This window comes from Plecotus auritus (assembly GCF_963455305.1).
Source record: "Plecotus auritus genome assembly, chromosome: X".
Lineage (NCBI taxonomy): Eukaryota > Metazoa > Chordata > Mammalia > Chiroptera > Vespertilionidae > Plecotus > Plecotus auritus.
The window spans coordinates 20,800,544-20,821,052 of record NC_137784.1 but is presented as its reverse complement, the minus strand read 5'-3'; the positions used below and the strand labels follow the sequence as shown (position 1 = coordinate 20,821,052).

Sequence of the window (20,509 nt, the reverse complement as noted above, 5' to 3'; positions counted from 1 at the left end):
TCTGTTAATAAGAAAAAAATACCTACTTCTAAATTTTTTATGGAATGACTATATATGTTTAGCTGAAGTAAATGCTATACACAATTAACATGCCATAAAAATTCAACATTACTGTGTGCATTATAATCATAGTTAATGTGCTCTTGGTTATTAAAATGTCTAGTGCTGGTTTTATAGTGGTCACAGTAAATTAAAAATAATCTTCTAGAAAAAACATATGAAAAGCATTACATTTTGAATCAGATTTAGTGATGTTTCAAAAACTATTTATAAAATTGAAAATAAAAAAGAGAATTAAATGATAAAAAGAAGAAGAATAAGTAGCCCTCCTATTTAATATGCAAGATTGGATATCAAAAATTGATTTTTACTTCCTGGCTTTGATGCCCCTGGCTTTATAGGTTAGGCTGGGCATGAAGATTGAGCCATTAATCTCGTAAGATGCCAAGTGCACTCCTCTTCTACTTGATCTATGGAGATCGGTAATGATGCTCTTTGCAAGCTACATATCTGCTTCTCTAAAATAAAGGTGCCATGGTAACAGGCATTAGCTACAATGAGTGCAGGCTATGATAGTATATGGATAAAGCAATATTATTTATTCCCAAATTGCACACTTAATATTCTCCGTACCTGCGTTGTCATTTTTACATTTTGATACAGAAAGCCATAGGTTTGGGAAGTATATGACAACCGTATTCATAAATAGAAGAGCACAAAATCTCAGAACTTCTGTCAAACTTAGGGCAGCATTTTATTACCACCATCCTAAAATAATTATATCATTAAAATAAAAAATTAAATTTGAGACAGGTCACTGACTTTTCTCAAGTCTCTGGAGCAGAAGGAGATATGGATGTTTCAGCTGTCCCACATTTCTAGCACTGCTCCCATTCTTCCCAAACATACATAGTAAATCCCAATTTAATAAAATATTTTCCCCAAATTGGAGTTTGTATAGAATGAACCTGTCACTGCTACTATTTGATGATGGGAAAAAGTCACATTTGCATTTTGATAAATAAATCATATATTTGACATACACAAAAAATTGGGAAAAACAATTTTATGTAATCAAGTATAATTACCAGAAAAATGAGGTTTTTAAGAGTCAATCAACATTCCTATTTTGGATAGTTTGGGGTTATAATACTTGGACAGATAAGTGTTTCTCTTCTATGTGGACAGTATCTCAAAAATCCATGTTTAGTACTTTTAAAGTAAAGTACTATATTCTAGAAAATATCACTGTTGTAGAAATTATCAGCTTTTATCACAATTTACTCCCCTTCTACCTTCCCATGAGTATGTTCAACTTTCCTTGCAAGTAACAGATAAAGAAATCAAGATATCTATTTGCCAGTAATCCATTCAAATTACAAAACACACACACACACACACACACACACACACACACACACACACACACACTATATCATAATCCTGCCCTAGGGTTTCCTGTCATTCAAAATGTTCCACCAAGAGGAACAGATAAAATAATGCCTAAACATAGAAACACTATTTTTTCATATGGCCTACATCCATATCAATGGCAGATACATCAGACAGACTGCAACAAAAATGTTCTAGAGCCAAAAGCCTCAGTAAAACTCCTTTACCCTTAACCCTGCACCCCCCCTCATATATGCATAAAGTATTTCTCAATCCCTCCCCAGGCTTACTCCCAAGTTGGGGCTCATGAGAGCAGACTTGCTCTCTACTTCCCTTATATGTGATCGTTTTCATTATATAATCAATGTGCATTCAGAGCCTTGTGACCTAAGGGACTGAAAATCGTTGCTACTGCTCCATCTCAACCCTTTCATTCTGTCTCCTTCCTGAGTTCCAGATACTTTTGTTTGTGCAATTCTTAATATCCCGATACTTTCCAGTTGCTTTCTTGCATATTACCTCTTGTTTTTCTCTCACTGTCTCTCTAGAACTTATAGATAAAACAATCTAGTTCTAGCAACTAAACACAATGCATTTTTTCTTTGGCTATATTAAAAAACTATAGCTTCAAAACTTCTGTAACCCCACGTTAAATGTGATTATTTTCAATATCTTATTGTATAAGATACAACTTCATGTTACTTGCCTTGTACATTTCACTAAATGCAAGTATCAGCAGTCAACTGGACACCAAGATGTGTGATAACATGTAAAATTTTCCGCAATTTTCAACATTATTCCCTTTAGCAGCTCCTTTAATATCACCATTCTACTTTACCTCTATATTGCCTACTAACATATTAGCATGTTCCCCCATGACATTTTCTTCAATAATGCATGTGCTTTCTTTAAATACTTGCAAAATAATTCAGCAAATCAACTGAAGTGCAACCCTAAAAAGAGTCTGATAATCATAGATGGCATTGAAACAGTAGCAGTCAAAGTCAACATGAAAAAATCATATTTCCACATAAAAATTAAAATGGCACACTTTATAAAAATGTTGAAAATCATGTAATAAAATAAACTGCAAGCTTTCGGATTGAAGCAATTCCAATTCAGAGTAATTAATGAAATAAGCCACCTTTTTTCAACCTATCCCCACCTTTCTAATTTCCTATGAGTATGCTCTACTCATTTAAAGAGACACCCATAATATTTACACAATATGAATTCCCATTAATTCTCAATCCCTCCACAAATGGCACATGTGTAAATATAACACCATCACTTCAAGCCATAAAAGTGAGAGAAAAGGAAGGAACGCTGCTTACCAGAGCCTCTTTTGGTCACAACCTTCAAACTCTGAGTAAAAGTAGCATATAGGAGAATCAAGTGAGGAATCGGAGGTTTCATCTTTCAGCTCTTAAAGGCTGTTCCCTATAGCAAAGATAAAAAAGAAAAATATACATTTTAAAAAATAAATACCAATATTATAATATTTTTGTTAGACTTCTGATCATGCACAATTGGGGCAATGAGTTTCACCAAAAGGTAGAATATGAACAGAATCTGCATATTCTATGTTCCCATATACTATGGTTCCTAAATTAAATCAAAACCAGTAATTCTAAAATTATATCTCTATAGGACCTCCAAAATGTTTTTTAAATCTTCTATTTATTTAAGGTTTAAAATTTCTCTTTATTTAGAGGATCTAATTGTATTTAAATAAATGGAAACAATGCCTTCAAAATTACTATTTCACTAACAATTTATTTTTAATATAAATTGCCAAATACTGACATCTTAATGTTCTATGCTGCAATAAAATGTGCCTTTATTCAGTATCACTCTTTCCAATGAAGAAGAAATCATAAATTCTATGTCTCTAAAGATTTAATCATAATTTTGCAATTCTCTTTCAAAAAACTATAAGATACTTCAGGAAAATTTAAGACTGTGTCTCTATTGAAAGAAAGTACACTGTCTATGAAAGCTACAGGAAGATACATCGTTTCTTCCCCTAACGAGGCTCTCAGAGGGATACTAGAAGGGACACTAGCTTAGTGTTTGGATTTCAAAAGGGCATACTATTTCATTTGAAATTAACTGAAATGAGCATTGTCTTCTGCATAAAAGCATCCCTCTTTATTTGTTAAAAGACTGAGATAGTAGAGCTGAAAGACTGAATTTCAAAAAGTAGCAAGCCAGAACACAGTTCAAACATATTGTCAATCCATGACAGTACAAGTTTCTTTGCAAGAAAGTTGAAGACTGATCATATTCAGCTTTCCTTCACTATGAATTTATTAAAGATGAGGAAGCTGAAATGGTGATTTGACAGTCACACTTTTTTTTTGCTCTGCTAGAGCCTCAGATACCTCTGAATATTTTTAAATGATTAATCCATTCACATTAATAAAAGTCTGTTAAAACACATTTTAACACATAAAACAAAATCAAAATCCATTCACTTGCAGTAAAATGTTGCCATCATCATTTTAGTCAGAAAGTTAGTGAATTAGTGCATTTTCAAGCACTGAGGATAAGCTATTTTAATTCCCGTTCCTTTAAATGATGATAACCTGCTTCAGTTTTCTAATCTAGGACCCTGAGTTCACATAAAGACATAAATGAAAACTAATCCAAAAGGCCGAATCATCAGCCACATCTGCCAAACTGCCACACTGAAGTGCAAGCCTGATTCATGGATTTCTAAAACCCAAATCCCATTTCCCAGCCACTACACTAACTGGAGCTGCAGGAAATCTTCAAATTGGTATCTTCAGCCTTCAGGTTAGCAGTGAGAATCTGTTCTTCTCTTAGTGTGAGTTTAATCAGTGCTGCCCAAAAAACTCTAGGATGCAACCACACACTACAAGACCTTCCAGCTTAACTATCTTATTACTTTACTCATATATATGTGTGTGTGTGTGTGTGTGTGTATACACACACACACATATATATATATTTCAGAGAGAAAGGGATAGGGAGAGAGATAGAAACATCAATGATGAGAGAGAATCATTGATTGGCTGCCTCCTGCATGTCCCACACTGGGGATGGAGCCTGCAACCCGGGCATGTGCCCTGACTCGGAATCCCACCATGACCTCCTGGTTCATTGGTCAACACTCAGCCACTGAACCAAACCGGCTGGGCTTATTACTTTACTCTTGTTCAAAATACTATTTATTTACTTGTTTCATTTCTATACGGCATACAGGCTAGTTTGTAATTCCATTTCTTAAAATTAAATTGGTTTGGAAAGCATCAATTTGGTTAACATCAAGATCCATAATTGAATCTCTTCCAACTTTGTGTATCAGGGAAAACAAAAAGGAATTACATAGCATTTCACAGATTTAATGCCTTGGTCAATCTACAATCATCTTTACAAATCTCCTTGAGGAAATGTATTGTATTTTACATTGAAAGACAGATAGATTAAATATGTCTAGTCATAGACATCCTACCTTTACTTCACTTGTCACATAATTAAAATTTTACCCAGATATCAAAATGCAAACTATATATAAACATTAACTGAGGTTCCCATGTGCTTTCTTAGTGTCACACATTAATTCATACTATCAATGACATAATTTCAAGAAGCTTTCATTTCTAGGTGAATGGACCTGAAATAATATGCCTAATTCCTGTTAAGAATACCATTCACCAATTGGCTTCACATAAAGCACTACTAAATCTCAGGCAAAATGACAATGTCACAGTGGTTATATGCAATTAGTATGTCTGGATTCTTATTTTTTAATCCTCACTCAAGGATATGTTTTTCTTTATTTTAATGAGAAAAAAAGGGAGAGAGAGAGAGAGATGAGAGAGGGAAACATTGATTGGTTGCTTCCCATATGCACCCCAAGTTTTGCCATCTGTGACCTGTGTGATTTTGGGCAAATAACCTCTCTGTGACTAGCTCCTTCATTTACAAAATAAGTACTATTGCAGTACATATACCATAGTGCCTAGAACAGCATTGGCACCAAGAACAAACTAAATAAATTAAAGTTACCATTATGGTTTTTATTTATTACAGGTGATTGTTGTTGCCATTATTATTATTATTATTATTATTAACACTATTATAAACTCAACTCACATTGCCTCACCTGTGAATCTCTGTGTGTGTGTATATATCTACTCTCTTTACATTCTACCCCACACTATTAGTTTATGTTTAATTATGTCTTTCTACTCTACCAGACTTGAAGTCCCTCCAAGATAAATGTGTGTTTTATTCATCTTTTTATATTCAATGCTCAATAAATGTTTGTTGTAAAAAATGAATGGATTAAAAACTGAATGTGGCTGCTATTATATGCAATTGAATTTTGGCATTCAAACTCATAATTTGATAAACACTTATTAAGCATATACTTTCAAGAGGCTGTGCTATGGTGCAGTGGGGATACAGAGATAATGTAATGCACTCTAACAAAGAAGGCTCACAGGCCAATAAAGGAGACAAATGCTTACCTACTTAATTAGACTGACCCTGTTGCCATATGGTGAGTATAATATGCTGAGGGAGTAGAGGGAGATATTAATTCTGCTCCATGTTGGGTCAGGTGAAGTATTAGGAAAAGTCCTTCTGAAGAAGAAGCAATTCAGCTTGGTCATAAAGGAAAGACTTTCAAAGGGAAGAAAAGTATGGGTCTACAAAGGATGAGTGAAATTGTCGCTCTGGTAATAGGAATAATGTCCACTGCCAAACATGGCCATGTCTGAATTTCTGGATCCTGTGAATATGTTATGTTACACGGCAAAGGGACTTTGCAAATGTGGTCTAAGTTAAGGATTTTGAGATGGGAGATTATGATTTGCATGAGTCCAATATAATCACAAACATCCATGTAAAAGGGTGGTAGCAGAGTCAGATTCAGAGAGAGTAAAGTAAGTTTGAAAGCAAAGGTCTGAGACTAAAGTGATGCACTTCACTTTTTATTATTTTTGTTATTTTATTTGTTAATCCTCACCCAAGGATATTTTTCCATTGATTATTTTAGAGAGAGGGGAAGAGGGGGGAGAGGCAGAGAAACAACCATTCGAGAGAGACACATCAATTGGTTGTTTCCCCAAGTCCCTACCAGGGCCAGCAATCAAACCTGCAACCAGGGTACGTGCCCTTGACTGGAACTGAACAAAATTATATTTGGGGCATGAAAATTTTAAATTGCCAGGACCCTTCAGTCCGAGGGCCAATGCTCTATCCACTGAGCCAAACAGGCTAGGGCGAGTGATGCACTTTAAATGGGGAGGAACAGGACATGTGCCAAGGATGTTTGTGGCCTCTAGAAGCTGGAAAGGTAAGGAAGCAGATTCTCCCCTATCCTCCAGAAGAAATATAGGCATGTCAATGCCTTGATTTTTAACTAAGTGAATCTAATGCATTTGGGACTTTTGACCACCAGAACTTTAAAAGTAAAATTTTAAGTTGTTTTAAGCCACTCCATTTTTGGTAATTGATTACAACAGCAACAGAAAACTATGACAGGAAGGAGGTGAAATGGTAAGTTTCAGGACTGAAGTGTAAATAGACCACAGGTTGAGGGCTTTAGTGACAGAAGTTGAAAATGTCAGTGTAGGACTGTTAATAGTAAGATATGCTAAGTACAAACTTGGGACATTTCCCTACAATGTTTTTCACTCATATTCTAACTCCATCATCCAAATAATATTTTATGCCTCTTCACTTTCTTTACCTTTTTCTAATCATGGAAAAAATACATGTCTTGAATACATTTCCTCAGAATACGCATAACTCCCCCAACCCCGAGATTCTGATCCGCCCCCTTTCACACACTCCAAAGATTATTTGCAGTACAAATAAAGAACAAGTGGAAGCTTATAGATGGATAATATAAACTGTTTTAGTGAGCAAAGTTTGAAGGTGGAAGAAACTACTTAGCAGCCAGTGGTATGTAGACAGATGAGAAAGAGTGAGGTCAGTCTTAGTGCAGGAATGGTGAATACTTGGAGAACAAAATACATTGAGTGGCCAGATTATTATGATCTCTGAACGCATAATAATCTGACCACTCAGTGTATATCCTATATAATAAAAGGCTAATATGCAAATTGTCCCCTCGACCAGGAGTTCGACCAGCAGGCAGGCCGGCCAACCGCCCATGTCCCTCATGCACTGGGCCTCGTATACACACACACACACACACACACACACACACACACATACTGAGTGGCCAGATTATTATGCGTTCAGAAATCATAATAATCTGGCCACTCAGTATAGATTTGGAAATAAATAGAGATTACTGCTATTTTTTAAAGTGGCATTAGAAGGAATATTTGAAAATGAATCTGAGGCATATGGTTTGAGCAACTAGGTCTATTTTAATACTATTTACCAATATTATAGAAATAGAGAAGACATTTTGGACAATGAGGGTGGAGAAATATGCAAAATTATATTCGGGGCATGGAAATTTTAAATTGCCTGTGGAATCTGCTATTAGAACTATCTTGTAGTTAATTGAAATTATTAGCCAGAAGCTCAGTACAGACATGGAACATAACAATGCTGTAATTGTAACTGAAATTAAATACATAGATTAGGACAGTGGTCGGCAAACTGTGGCTCGCGAGCCACATGCGGCTTGCAAGCCGCAGTTTGCCGCTCTATTGACTAATGAGTTTGCCGACCATTGACCTAGACTCTCGATTCCAATAATTACAGGCTGTTGTTGTTCCTTGTGATTAAGCCCCTATCCCAGTGGTCAGCAAACTCATTAGTCAACAGAGCGGCAAACCGCGGCTCCCAAGCCACAGTTTGCCGACCACTGGATTAGGATAAACAAGAAAAGAAAGCTTACACTTTCAACTCTGGAGCCTACAAATATTTATGAGACAGACAAATGGAATTAAAGGGGAGAAAAGGTGATAAAATCAGACATTAAAGGGAATAAGAGTCAGGAAGGAGTTGGATCAAGGAAGTAAGCAAGGATTTTTAAGGAACACAATCGACACAGTTTATGTATTGTAAGGATAAAAAAAAAAACTGTTTTAGAATTAAGATGCTGCTGGTAATACTGGCCAAATAATTAGACAAATAGGGGCATAGTCAGAAAATTTAAGGAGAAAAAATAAGGTTCATTTGCTTGTTTCTGAATGGTAGGTAGGTACTTTTGGAAGTGAAATGGAGGGAATCTGTACTCATTTGTTTTATTCCACTTACATCATAAAGCAGAGAATTGGTTTGAGAATGAGAATGAACAGAATTAATAGTCTTAGTGAATGTTAGGTTAGGAAAGCTACTTCATCTCTATAAGTCCGTTTCTCATCCATAAAGAATGGACATAAGTATGTGCCATATTTATTTCATTTCTGACCTATTTCCCCTCAACATATTGATGTAGTAAATACCTACTTTGAAGGTTTACAACGTTTAAATAAAATAATTGTCATTCTGGTGTCTACCACAGTATTTGATGACATTTAACTGTATACATTTTCAAATGCTAGCTCTTTCCATTCCTGGCTGGTATGTAATAATTTTTTATGCCCCAAAATTGATCCATTATATTTATTTAATCCTTGAAGTTTTTGCATTACTAAACTCAAGATTATACTAATCATTTTCTTCATTATAATTAAAAAACACACTAAAGTATCCATTTGTGAATGAAACAAATTATTTTACCAAGTGCACAATTTACATAAACCAATAATATTAAAGTTGTGGAATATATTCCATACGGAGAGGATAAATAGTGGCTCTTACACTGCCCTAACTGGTTTGGCTCAGTGGATAGAGCGTCGACCTGCAGACTGAAGGGTCCCAGGTTCGATTCCAGTCAAAGGCATGTACCTTGGTTGCAGTCACATCCCCAGTAGGGGGTGTGCAGGAGGCAGCTGATCAATGTTTCTCTCTCATGGATGTTTCTAACTCTCTATCCCTCTCCCTTCCTCTCTGTAAAAAAATCGATTATATATATATATATATTTTTTAATAAAAAAAAAACAGTGGCTCTTACAGACTGCAACTAAAAGTTACTAAAAATGTATGATATTTAAAATTAGTCCCAGGAAAACTTGTTTCTTATATTATGAACCTATGAAAATTATCTTAAGGAAAATCAACTGCTCACAAATTATAAAAATATCTATACATTTATTTTAAAATATTTAGAGTAACTACCATGTTTCAGGTGCTGTTCTAAGTACTGGGGATACAAAATCATTAGGGAATGGTTATTGTGACCAAGGATCACATGGAAAAGAGACATGAAAATCAACAGTATTAGCAATGGGATAGATGATATAAGAGAAGAATTCTCAAGTCTATAGAAAGTGTTCAGTGATGCCTGGAGAGGTCATGAAATCATTCCACTTGACAATATATTCATTACAGGTTGGTAAGTAGGAGGGGTATATGTTTAGATTATAAAAAAAAAAAAAACACTTTTAAGTCACAAGGCTAATTTTTTTAAAATATATTTTATTGATTTTTTACAGAGAGGAAGGAAGAGGGATAGTTAGAAACATCGATGAGAGAGAAACATCGATCAGCTGCCTCTTGCACACCCCCTATTGGGGATGTGCCCGCAACCAAGTTACGTGCCCTTGACCGGAATCGAACCTGGGACCTTTCAGTCCACAGGCTGACGCTCTATCCACTGAGCCAAACCGGTTTTGGCACAAGGCTAATTTTTTTACAAATTGATACAAATACAGCTATAGATTTTATTTATTTGTTTAACATAATACTAAACAGAAGATCATTCATACCTACATAGCTAGACTGGCAAGGAAACATGAAGGTTCCAGATCTTTATAAATGTATTCATTGATTATAATAAAGTTAGTCAATGAATTATTTGAGATAAAGAAAATCTTTTTTTAAGCTTAAAGAAGAAATTACAATAAGCTACCTTTGGTTACATTTCGTATTCTAGTGAGTGCTTAGTATCATGGTGTTTTAATCAGAAATCATATAAACAACAATATAAAGATAACTTCGAGGCAGTTAAATAAGAGATCAGTGGACTTGCAAGGATGCATAGAAAAAGCCTATTTCCATAATATCATCATCAATAAGAACTAAATATATTTTGACAAACTAGGGTTTTCTCTCAGCTTTGGAACTATCTACCTAACTGTAATGGTGGCTGGGACACAGCTTGCTAGAAGGCTTCAAGATAATTTGAAATTTATGCAGTCATCCATTGCAAATTCTAGAGTTGCTTAGTGTAACCAGCTATAGCTTAGAAAGTCCCTGGCACTAACTGATGCTTGTCTGCAAAGATAGCCATTTAGCCCAGCCGGCATAGTTCAGTGGTTGAGCACTGACCTATGAACCAGGAGGTCAAGGTTCAATTCCCAGTCAGGGCACGTGCAGGTGTTGTGGGCTTTATCCCAAGCATGAAGCATGGAAGAAACAGCTGATCAATGATTCTCCCTCATCACTGATGTTTCTATCTCTCCCTCTCCCTTCCTCTCTAAAATCAATAAAAATATGTTAAAAAAGAATACTGTAAAAAACAAAACAATGATAGACCTTTAGAGATGTACAATGAAGGTGGTTAAATGCATAAACTCAGGACTAGAACTACCTATATTTAAATCCCAGTTCAACTTCTCGCCAATTGTGCAAACTTGGACAAATTAATGATACTTTATATCTCTATACCTCTGTTCTCTAATCTATAAAGTGAGCAAGGATATAGTCTTCCCCTAAGAGGATTCCTGCAAAAATAAAATACAATAATGTAAGATTAGCAGTAAATATTAGTGCTTAGTTGGGTGTGTATTACTCTTTACTGTTATAAAGCCATTGAACATTTCCTGGGCTATGTTGATAAGTGTAGCCTTAACCAAATTAACTATTCCGAGCTGAAATGACTGGGAATTATTGGGGCAATGGAAATATTCCATATGCTAGCAGAAAATTCAATAAAACTCAATATAACTCACATTTATTTGGTGACAGGAGAAAATCCAGTAAATGGATAAACCTGACCAGCTGAAATGGAAAGTGCACTGTGCACCAGAATGGAGAGCATAAATAAAAACACTACACAGTTTCCATCTGCCACTTTTCTAATTCACCTTTCTTACACCTTTCGTATTCATCATGCCCTCCACTGTAATTCAGCTGCAAAAGCTCATACCAAAGAAATTTTTTGTGTTCCACAGTCAGCAGATTGGATGAGGCAAGTGACAAAGCCAGGGAGGAAAAGCAAATATATCCGATCATCACTCTTGTGGGCTGCAAACATGATCCCAGCTGAGAAGATTTGACCCCCTTTGTGAGTTCTCCCTGACAATATATTTAACAGAGAGTTGGGTAAACCTGCCCCTTATCACAATTCTGTACATTTAAAATTCAACATATCGAAGAAGCCTACTGCAACTCTTAAGAAAAAGTGGCTTTATGTCAGTTAGCATTCCAATATTTGATGACTATTATATGTGGCAAAAAAGTCTTTAAAAGTTTTATTTTTCCAGTTAAACTCAATGTACCCTCAGCCATAACAACTTCTTATATTTATTTATTTTATTGATTTCAGAGAGGGAGAGGGTGAGAGATAGAAACATCAATGATGACAGAGAATCATTTATCCACTGCCTTCTGCACACCCACTACTGGGGTCGAGCCCATAACCTGGGCATGTGCCCTGACTAGGAATCGAATCCGGGACCCTTAGTCCGCAGGCTGATGCTCTATCCACTGAGCAAAACCAGCCAAGGCAGATAGTGCTATTTCTTTGCACAGCATGTGCTTAGAGAGTATATGCATGAACTGAAATTCTTTCCATGTGATATTTATGTGGTTTTCAATTAGGCATTTGCTACAATAACTCAATGATTTTCACTATCTGAGAGCCCTGCTTCTTTATCGAAGGTGTTGCACTATCTCCTCAAAGAGAATACATTGCTTTATGCCTGTCTAATCTGCTTGCTTCTTAACTTCCCAGCACTTAGCATATACCTTTCCTTGCTTGGGGTTCTTCTAAGAATTGAATTCTAAGATTGAGTAGTCTTCTTCCTACCACATCTAGAAACACTACACATAAATTCCTGCCACCTCTACAAGTTTAGAAGATCAAAGATAAATCAACATTTGGTACCAACTTCTTTCCAGAATCTATTTAGCAGTTCTGTATATCATCTTCATCTCTGAGGTTTCAATAGGTATATAAATCCCTTTACCAACACATGCCACACACTATCCTAGACACTGGAGTCATAAAAGAAAACAGATAGTTTAAGATCCTTCCTGCATCAAACTTATGTTTTCCCCAGACAAAACACAAGCAGACAAGTAAGTAATATATTTCATTTAAGGATAAATTTTATGAGGAAAATGAAAAACAGACTACAGGATAGGGAGTTATGTGGTAAAGAAGTTACTGTTTTAATGTCTCCAAGGTTTTGCTCATTATAACTTGGGATGTAAATCCTGAGATGGAGGCAGTCACATGTAGATATGGGTGGAGGGAGGGGAACAGCCAAGGAAAAGGATAAACATGCAAAGGCCATGAGACCAGAAGGTACTGGGTATAGTTGTATGACAGAAAGATCAAAATGTGTGAAGCAGATTGGACAATAAGGAGAGTGGAACTAGGAAAGGCCTGAAAAACAGGCTGGGACCAATTCAAGCAGGGACCTCTATTTTATTTGTAGAAAAGTAATTCAGAGTTTAAAGGACTGCTGTGGGTTGAACTGTGTCACCTAAAAGATATGTTGAACTTCTAGCCTTCAGTACCTACACTGAGTGGCCAGATTATTATGATCTCTGAACGCATAATAATCTGGCCACTCAGTGTATATATGCCCTTACTTGGGAATAGGGTCTTTGCAGATGTTACCAAGTTAAGAAGAGGTCATACTGAATTGGAGTACACTCTAAGTCTGATTACTGGTGTCCTTATAAGGAGAGAGACACACTGATAGGGAGGAAGGCCATGGATTGATGAAGGCAGAGATTATAGTGATGTGTATACAAGCCAAATAAAATACAAAATTTCCAATAACCATAGGAAAACAGAAAGATTCAAGGAAGCGCCGTGCCCTAGAACTTCAGAGACAGTGTGGCCCTGCCAATACCATGATTTTAGAATTCTATCATCCAAAACCATGAGAGAATAAATTTCTGTTGTTTTAAGCCACTCAATTTGTGGCAATTTGTTGCCGCAGCCCTAGGAAACTAATACAGGTACTAATAAGATTATATGCATTATTTAGAAGTTCACCTTGACTACTATGTGAAGAATAGACTATAATGGAGCAAAAATAGAAAAAAGGAATACTAATTAGGTTGGGGGCTAACGAAGTAGTTCAGACAAGAATTGATATTGCCTTAGACTAGAGTTGTAACAAAGGTACTGATGGAAAATCATCAGACTTGTTGTACAACTTGGAAATAAGAGCAATAGGAGTTACTAATGTATTGGGTGTGGTCAGTAACTAAATATGAAATCAAAGGTCACTTCCAGGCTTGTTCAGAGAATAGAGATGTATTGTGTTACTAGTATCTAAGACAGGAAAGAGCAGGAGAATACCAAGTTTGGGAAATTGTTATGAGGATGTTACCCTTTTTGGATACCTTAAGTTTGAGATGCCTAGAAAACATACAAATTGATTATGTTAGTGTAGTAGCCTCTAAGGACCTCTGCCCCTTGCTATTCATGACCTCATGTAACCGCCTTCTTTGGAGTGCACGTTGGACCTAATGACTTGCTAATAAGGCAAAAGTAATGGGATGTCACTTCTGAGACTAAGTTACAAAAAACTGATTGATGATTTGCTGGTACTCTCTTACTATTCACTTTGATAAAGCCAGCTGCCATGCTGTGAGCTGCCCTATGGAAAAGCCTGTGTGGCAAGTAATTGAGGGTGGCCTCTGGCCAACAGTAACAGAAAAACTTGGTCCAACAACTTTTAAGAAATTGAATCCTGCCCTCGCTGGTTTGGCTCAGTGGATAGAGTGTTGGCCTGGGGACTGAAGGGTCCCAGGTTTGACTCCAGTCAAGGGCACATGCCCAGGTTGGGGGCTTGATCCCCAGCAGGGGGCGTACAGGAGGCAGCCAATCAATGATTCTCTTTCATCATTGATTTTTCTATCTCTCTCTCCCTCTCCCTTCCTCTCTGAAATCAATGAAAACATATTTTTAAAAAACTGAATCTTGCCAACAACCATTGAGTGAGCTTGGAAGAAGATGCTGCCCCGATCACACCTTGAAATGACTACTGCCCGGGCCAGCACCTTGACCAAAACCTGTGAGACACCTTCAGCCAAAGACCCAGCTAAGCCATGTCCAGATTCCCAACCACAGAAACCATGAGATGATGTTTCATTTGAAGACATTAGGTTTTAAGTAATTTTTACATAGCAATATATAAACAAGTACAGATGGGAAGAATGTAAGGAAAATTTGAGCTTCAGGCATATTTAGGAGTCATCAACATATAGATTTTATCTCATAGGAACTAGGTATGGTCGCCTCTGGAGAGGAGCTTGAAAAGAGAGCTCATGATTGAGGCCTTGAACTACAACTAAATGAGACCAAACAGAAAAATTAAAGTCAGCAAAGCAAACTAGAAATTAATGAGGTAAGGGGGAAACCAAGAGAAACTATTTGAGATGAAAGTTATGGCAAACTGGGTCAAATTAAGCAAAGGGATCAGGTAAGATAGAACTGAAAATTGACCACTGGATGTGGTAATAGCTTTCATTTGTTACCTTAGCATAGTCATTTTGTTAGAAATAAAAACCTTATTGGATATGGCTAAGAAGAAAATGGAAGGTAAGATAGCAAAGATTCTGAATACTGAAAACTGTTTGGAGTCTTTCTGTAAAGCCAATAGAGTCTTAGCTCAAGGGAATATTTTCCTCAAAATGTGTGAATAGAAGCTATATTTGTAGGCTCATGGGAATATTCTATATTGAGAGATATTTTGGTGATGTAGGAGAGCTAACCATTGAAAGAGCAGTCTTTGGGAGAGTACCAGGTATTTGAAAACATAAATGTTGGTTGGCTTTAGATAGTACCAAATAGAATTCACCTACTCAAAGTGGATGGAGGAGTAGGCTGGTAAATTCCCTGATAGAAACGTAAGCCTGTTCTTAATATATTTTTATTGATTTCAGAGAGGAAGGGAGAGGGAGAAAGAGAGAAACATTAAAGATGAGAGAGAATCTTTGATCGGCTGCCTCCCACACACACCCCACCAGGTATCAAGCCAGCAACCTGGGCATGTGCCCTGACCGGCAATTGAACCGTGACTTCCTGGTTCATAGGTTGATGCCTCCCACACACACCCCACCAGGTATCAAGCCAGCAACCTGGGCATGTGCCCTGACCGGGAATTGAACCGTGACTTCCTGGTTCATAGGTTGATGCTCAACTACTGAGCCACTGCGCCTGGCTGTATCACTATTTTAAAAAAGAAATTAAGCCGAAACCGGTTTGGCTCAGTGGATAGAGCGTCGGCCTGCGGACTGAAGGGTCCCAGGTTTGATTCCGGTCAAGGGCATGTACCTTGGTTGCGGGAACATCCCCAGTGGGAGGTGTGCAGGAGGCAGCTGATCAATGTTTCTCTCTCATCGATGTTTCTAGCTCTCTATCCCTCTCCCTTCCTCTCTGTAAAATATGAATAAAATATATTTTAAAAAATAAAAAATAAATAAAAAAGAAATTAAGTAGGTGGAAAGATAAGCTGAGTGTTTCAGAGCTGGTGTAAAAGGTATGGAAAGAGAGTAGAAAGTTTAAAGACAGAGGAGAATGGGCAAAATAATATCTCATAGCATAGAACAGTAAATGTCCTATGTGGGGCGCGGCTACAGTGTTTTGGACAGGTTCAAGCCTTGGGCTAATGAGAGGGCACAGTCCTCTCCTGGCCACGTGCAAGTCCCAGCCTGGAGGGCAGAGCCCTCCCAGCACAATTATAGCCAACAGCTATAGTTGTAAGTTTGAACCTATGGTCTGAACACGTGGCCCCACGTGCCTAAGTGATATAGGCTGCAAGTAAACAAAGCTTGATCAGGTGCATGTAATTGAGTAGCATTGAAACCCACAAGAATGTTGTAAACATCTTGACCTCGCCCTTACTTTGCCTCATGGCATCTGGCTATAAAATAAAGACACGGCTTGTAGTCTGTGGCGCTGCTGAGTCTCCATCAGGGAAGCAGCGTCCCACCGAGACCCAGCTTTCCTTCTCTTGTCTATCTTTTTCTCAGTCCTTCATCGCCCCACTCGGGTTCACGGAACCTGGCTGAGCTGGCACGGCACATAAGGTGCCCTGGGGCTGAGTATGCCTTGGCCATGCTGACTCCCCAGAGTCCTAGAGAAGGAGAAAGATTGGACAGCACTATTGCGTGTCTACTGGGGCTATCATAAGATTAAGTCAGGCCTGACTGGCATGGCTCAGGGGTTGAACGTCGACCTATGAACCAGGAGGTCATGGTTTGATTCTCGGTCAGGGCACATGCCCAGGTTGTGGGCTCGATCGACAGTGTTGGGTGTGCAGGAGGCAGCTGATCAATGATTCTCTGTCATCATTGATGTTTCTATATTTCTCTTCCTCTCCCCTTCTTTCTGAAATCAATAAAAACATATTTGTAAAGACTTAAATCAGAAAGGTAGTGTGATTTACTTCACCAATGCTCAACAATTTGGTTAAAGGCAGGAAGCAGGTAGATAGTTGAATTTAACTCAGTTTGGAGTTTTTTCAAAGTGAGTGTAATAGGAATATAGAAAGACAAGGGTTTTAAGATTTAGCAGGTTGTAATAATGTTGGACCATGAAAATGCACCAATAAATGGTTGATGTATACGATGTCCATGAAAAAACACACAGTATTTTTTCTAATAGCTTAGACCTGCCAATATAATGTCATGCTAATTGAAAGCTAACTTGTTCAAGTAGTCCCAAAGAATGGTTTCGTGATCATGATTAAGAGGCAGGCACATAATTTGACAGACTGAAAAGATCCAGTTCCCTTTAGCCGCCTGTGTTTTAACTCCCTGGGTAATATATCCAATGCTTGCACTTAAGAAAAATGCTTTCAGGCATGATGGGGTCTAAATACTCTTCATACTGCCTGCTTGGAATCTAGTCTACTATTCTCTCTATGTTGACTTCAATGCAAGCTATGGGTTTGACATTGCAATTTAACAGGATTTACAACTTGTTCTTGGAAAAATAGGCACAAATTTAAACTCAGTAGGTATTATTGCAATCATGCTAGCAGAAAACCTAATTCTGAGAAACCTATGGGCGTCATAGAACATAGATCAAAAAATGGTTTCTCATCAACATCATGCAGAGAGCCATGCTATCACCTATTTACTAGACAAAATATGTACCTGAAATACTGTATTGGTGTGACATGATGAAAAACCACATGATATTCTCATCCCAAATAGCAGGATCTCACCTTCCCTGTTAAGGGCATTTCTCAATAGACTCCACCATCCCTATGTTTTCCATCTACCAATAATTAAATGCTTTGAGCCAAAAGAGTAGAAAGCTCTCTTAATCCATAGTTGTCAGTTTCATTAAAACAATTGTTTTTTCACCTAGTATTTAACTTTTATCTTCTTTTAGTATAAAATAATTTTATAAAGTTCTTTATAAAAGCTAAACTATTATGCATAAGCAACAGTCAACACTTTTTTAAAAATGTGTTTTTATTGATTTTTAGAGAGAGAAGGTGGGGAGGGATAGAAACATTCATAGGCTGCCTCATGCATGCCTCCTACTGGGGATCGATAGAATAGAACTGTTGACTTCTTGGTTCCTGGGTTGACTCTCAACTGCTGAGTCACACCTACCAGGTGATATTCAACACTTTAAAACAGAAGACAAATATCACATGATCTCATTTATTTGTGGAATCTAATGAACAAAATGAATTGACCAACAAATAAGATCGGAAGCATGGAGGCATGGAACAGACTCACATACCTTGATGTGAGGACTGGGGGGACGAGAAGAGGTAAACCAAAGAATGAATGAATGGACATGGGCAATAGGGTGGTGAACACCTGGGAGGGATGAGTAGGGGCTGGGAGGAAAGAGGAAAAGGGGGAATGGAAGACATTTGTAATACAATCAACAATTTAAAAATACAATGAGCTACATTACTTCTAATATCCTATCTAATAAAGAGGGAATATACTAATTGACCATCACTTCATCACAAAGATGGCTGCACCCACAGCTGAGGCCAAGTTCCCGTAAGGAGCCTTAAGGAGCAATCAGCAGGGACCTGAGGCTACGCCCTCCCCCACCTGGCAGGGCTTGACAGGGGACTTCAGGCCACACCCCCCAACCTGCCATCAGGCCAGGGGACCTCAGATCGTATCCCCCACCTGGCAGGGCTTGACAGGGGACCTCAGGCTGTGCCCCCCTGCCCCAGCACCATGCCAGGGGACCTGAAGCTGCTCCCCCTGCCTGGCTGGGCTTGACAGGGGACCTCAGGCTGTGCCCCCCCATCCAGCAGGGCTTGACAGGGGACCTCAAGGTGCACCCCCCAGTGCTGGGTCAGGGGAACTCAGGCCACGTGCCCACCCAGCAGGACTTGATGTGGGACCTGAGGCTGTGCCCCCCCCCACCTGGCGGGGCTTGACGGGGGACCTCAGGCCATGCCCCCCACCCAGCAGGACTTGACAGGGCATCTCAGGCCGTGTCCCCCACCTGGCGGGGATTGATGGAGGACCTCAAGGCATGCCCCTGCCCCAGGCTGGACTGGGGGACCTCAGGCCATGTCCCCTGTCCTGGCACTGGGCCAGGGGACCTGAGGCTACGCCCCCTGCCCAGCAGGGCTTGACAAAGGTGGGACTGGCCAGGTCTGGATCTAGCCCAATGGGGGCAGGGCCAGCCGGGTCTGGGTCTCACGCGATTTTGAGGTGCATGTGGGTGGGCGGGGACTTGACTCTGGGTCCTGTGGTGTGCCTCAGACTCTGACAGGAGGGAGGTTTTCATATACATTTTACTAATTTTCTTTCATCTCTGACACTTTTATTATAGAGAAAGGGCAAATAGCAATATTAAATTATTTCCTCTAATTAATCCCCTTTTAATGTGCACAAATTTCGTGCACCGGGTCACTAGTCTATATATAAAAGGCTAATATGCAAAGTGTCCCCTCGGGAGTTCAACTGGGAGACCAGGAGTTCAATTGCTCACTATGACATGCGCTGACCACCAGGGGACAGAGTGGAATGAAGGAAGGCCCTGGCCAGCAGCCGGAAGGAAAGCCCCAATTGGCCCTGATTGCCAGCCAGGCCTAGGGACCCTACCCGTGCATGAATTTCATGAACCAGGTCTCTAGTTATATATATAATGCTCAATGGTATTATCCATTGACCTACACTGATTTATTTAAAAATGGTATACATATTAACTTGCTTTTAAAATCTTATTTAACTAATAGAAAAGCCTTTCAAAACATCAAGTCTGAACAGGAATGTTTAAAGGTGCCCTTGGAAGGCTTTTTCCAAGATTATTCTACCAACAAAAACCCCCCTCTGCTTCTTAAAGTTCTTCCATTAAAAAATGACAAGTTTGGGAGAATTCCAAATCTTCTGTACTATGATATGCATGCTTTGTTCCATCCCATTCTTGTTTTTCAGGCCACTTCACTTAAAAATGTAATTCACGGTGACGGACACTCCCACTAAAATTGGTCTGCAACTAATATATTCTAGCAGCTACTATCATGCATCCCTTCTCTTCTATTTGCTCACTTGGACTCTTCTCCCCTAAAGACATCACTTGTTAGAAATATGCTGGGTTGACTCTTTTCCTGCCAAAAGCTGCAGATTCTAATTAAATAACTCACAGAAAAGCAGTCATAACAAAAAGCTAAATTACAAGGCCTTGGGGATGCAGTTTTTTCCAAGTGGGGAAGGACAGTGAGGATGGTATAAACTTCTGCCGGCCTTTAGGAAGAAACAGAGTCTCATAATGAGAAGCCTGCCACCCTTTGTGTCCTGATCCTGGGCTTGAATTCTGGCTACATTACTTCAGGGAAAATAAGTTCATATCCTGCAGTTGATTTTCTTTACAAAAAATCTCAGACTATTCTGCAATGTAAAATATTGTCCTTATTTCCTCTGTGCCTATCAT

The 20,509-nt window shown here is 38.5% G+C and overlaps 1 protein-coding gene across 1 annotated transcript in view; it reads right to left on the bottom strand.

Moving 5' to 3' along the window:
• The window catches only part of IL1RAPL1 (interleukin 1 receptor accessory protein like 1), a 1,468,096-nt gene that overhangs the window by 1,253,875 nt on the left and 193,712 nt on the right, over positions 1 to 20,509 (bottom strand). Inside the window, exon 2 of the mRNA XM_080653955.1 lies at positions 2,727 to 2,832. Coding sequence (XP_080510081.1) covers positions 2,727 to 2,808 — 82 coding nt within the window. The 5' untranslated portion in view covers positions 2,809 to 2,832. The remainder of the gene's footprint in view (positions 1 to 2,726; positions 2,833 to 20,509) is intronic.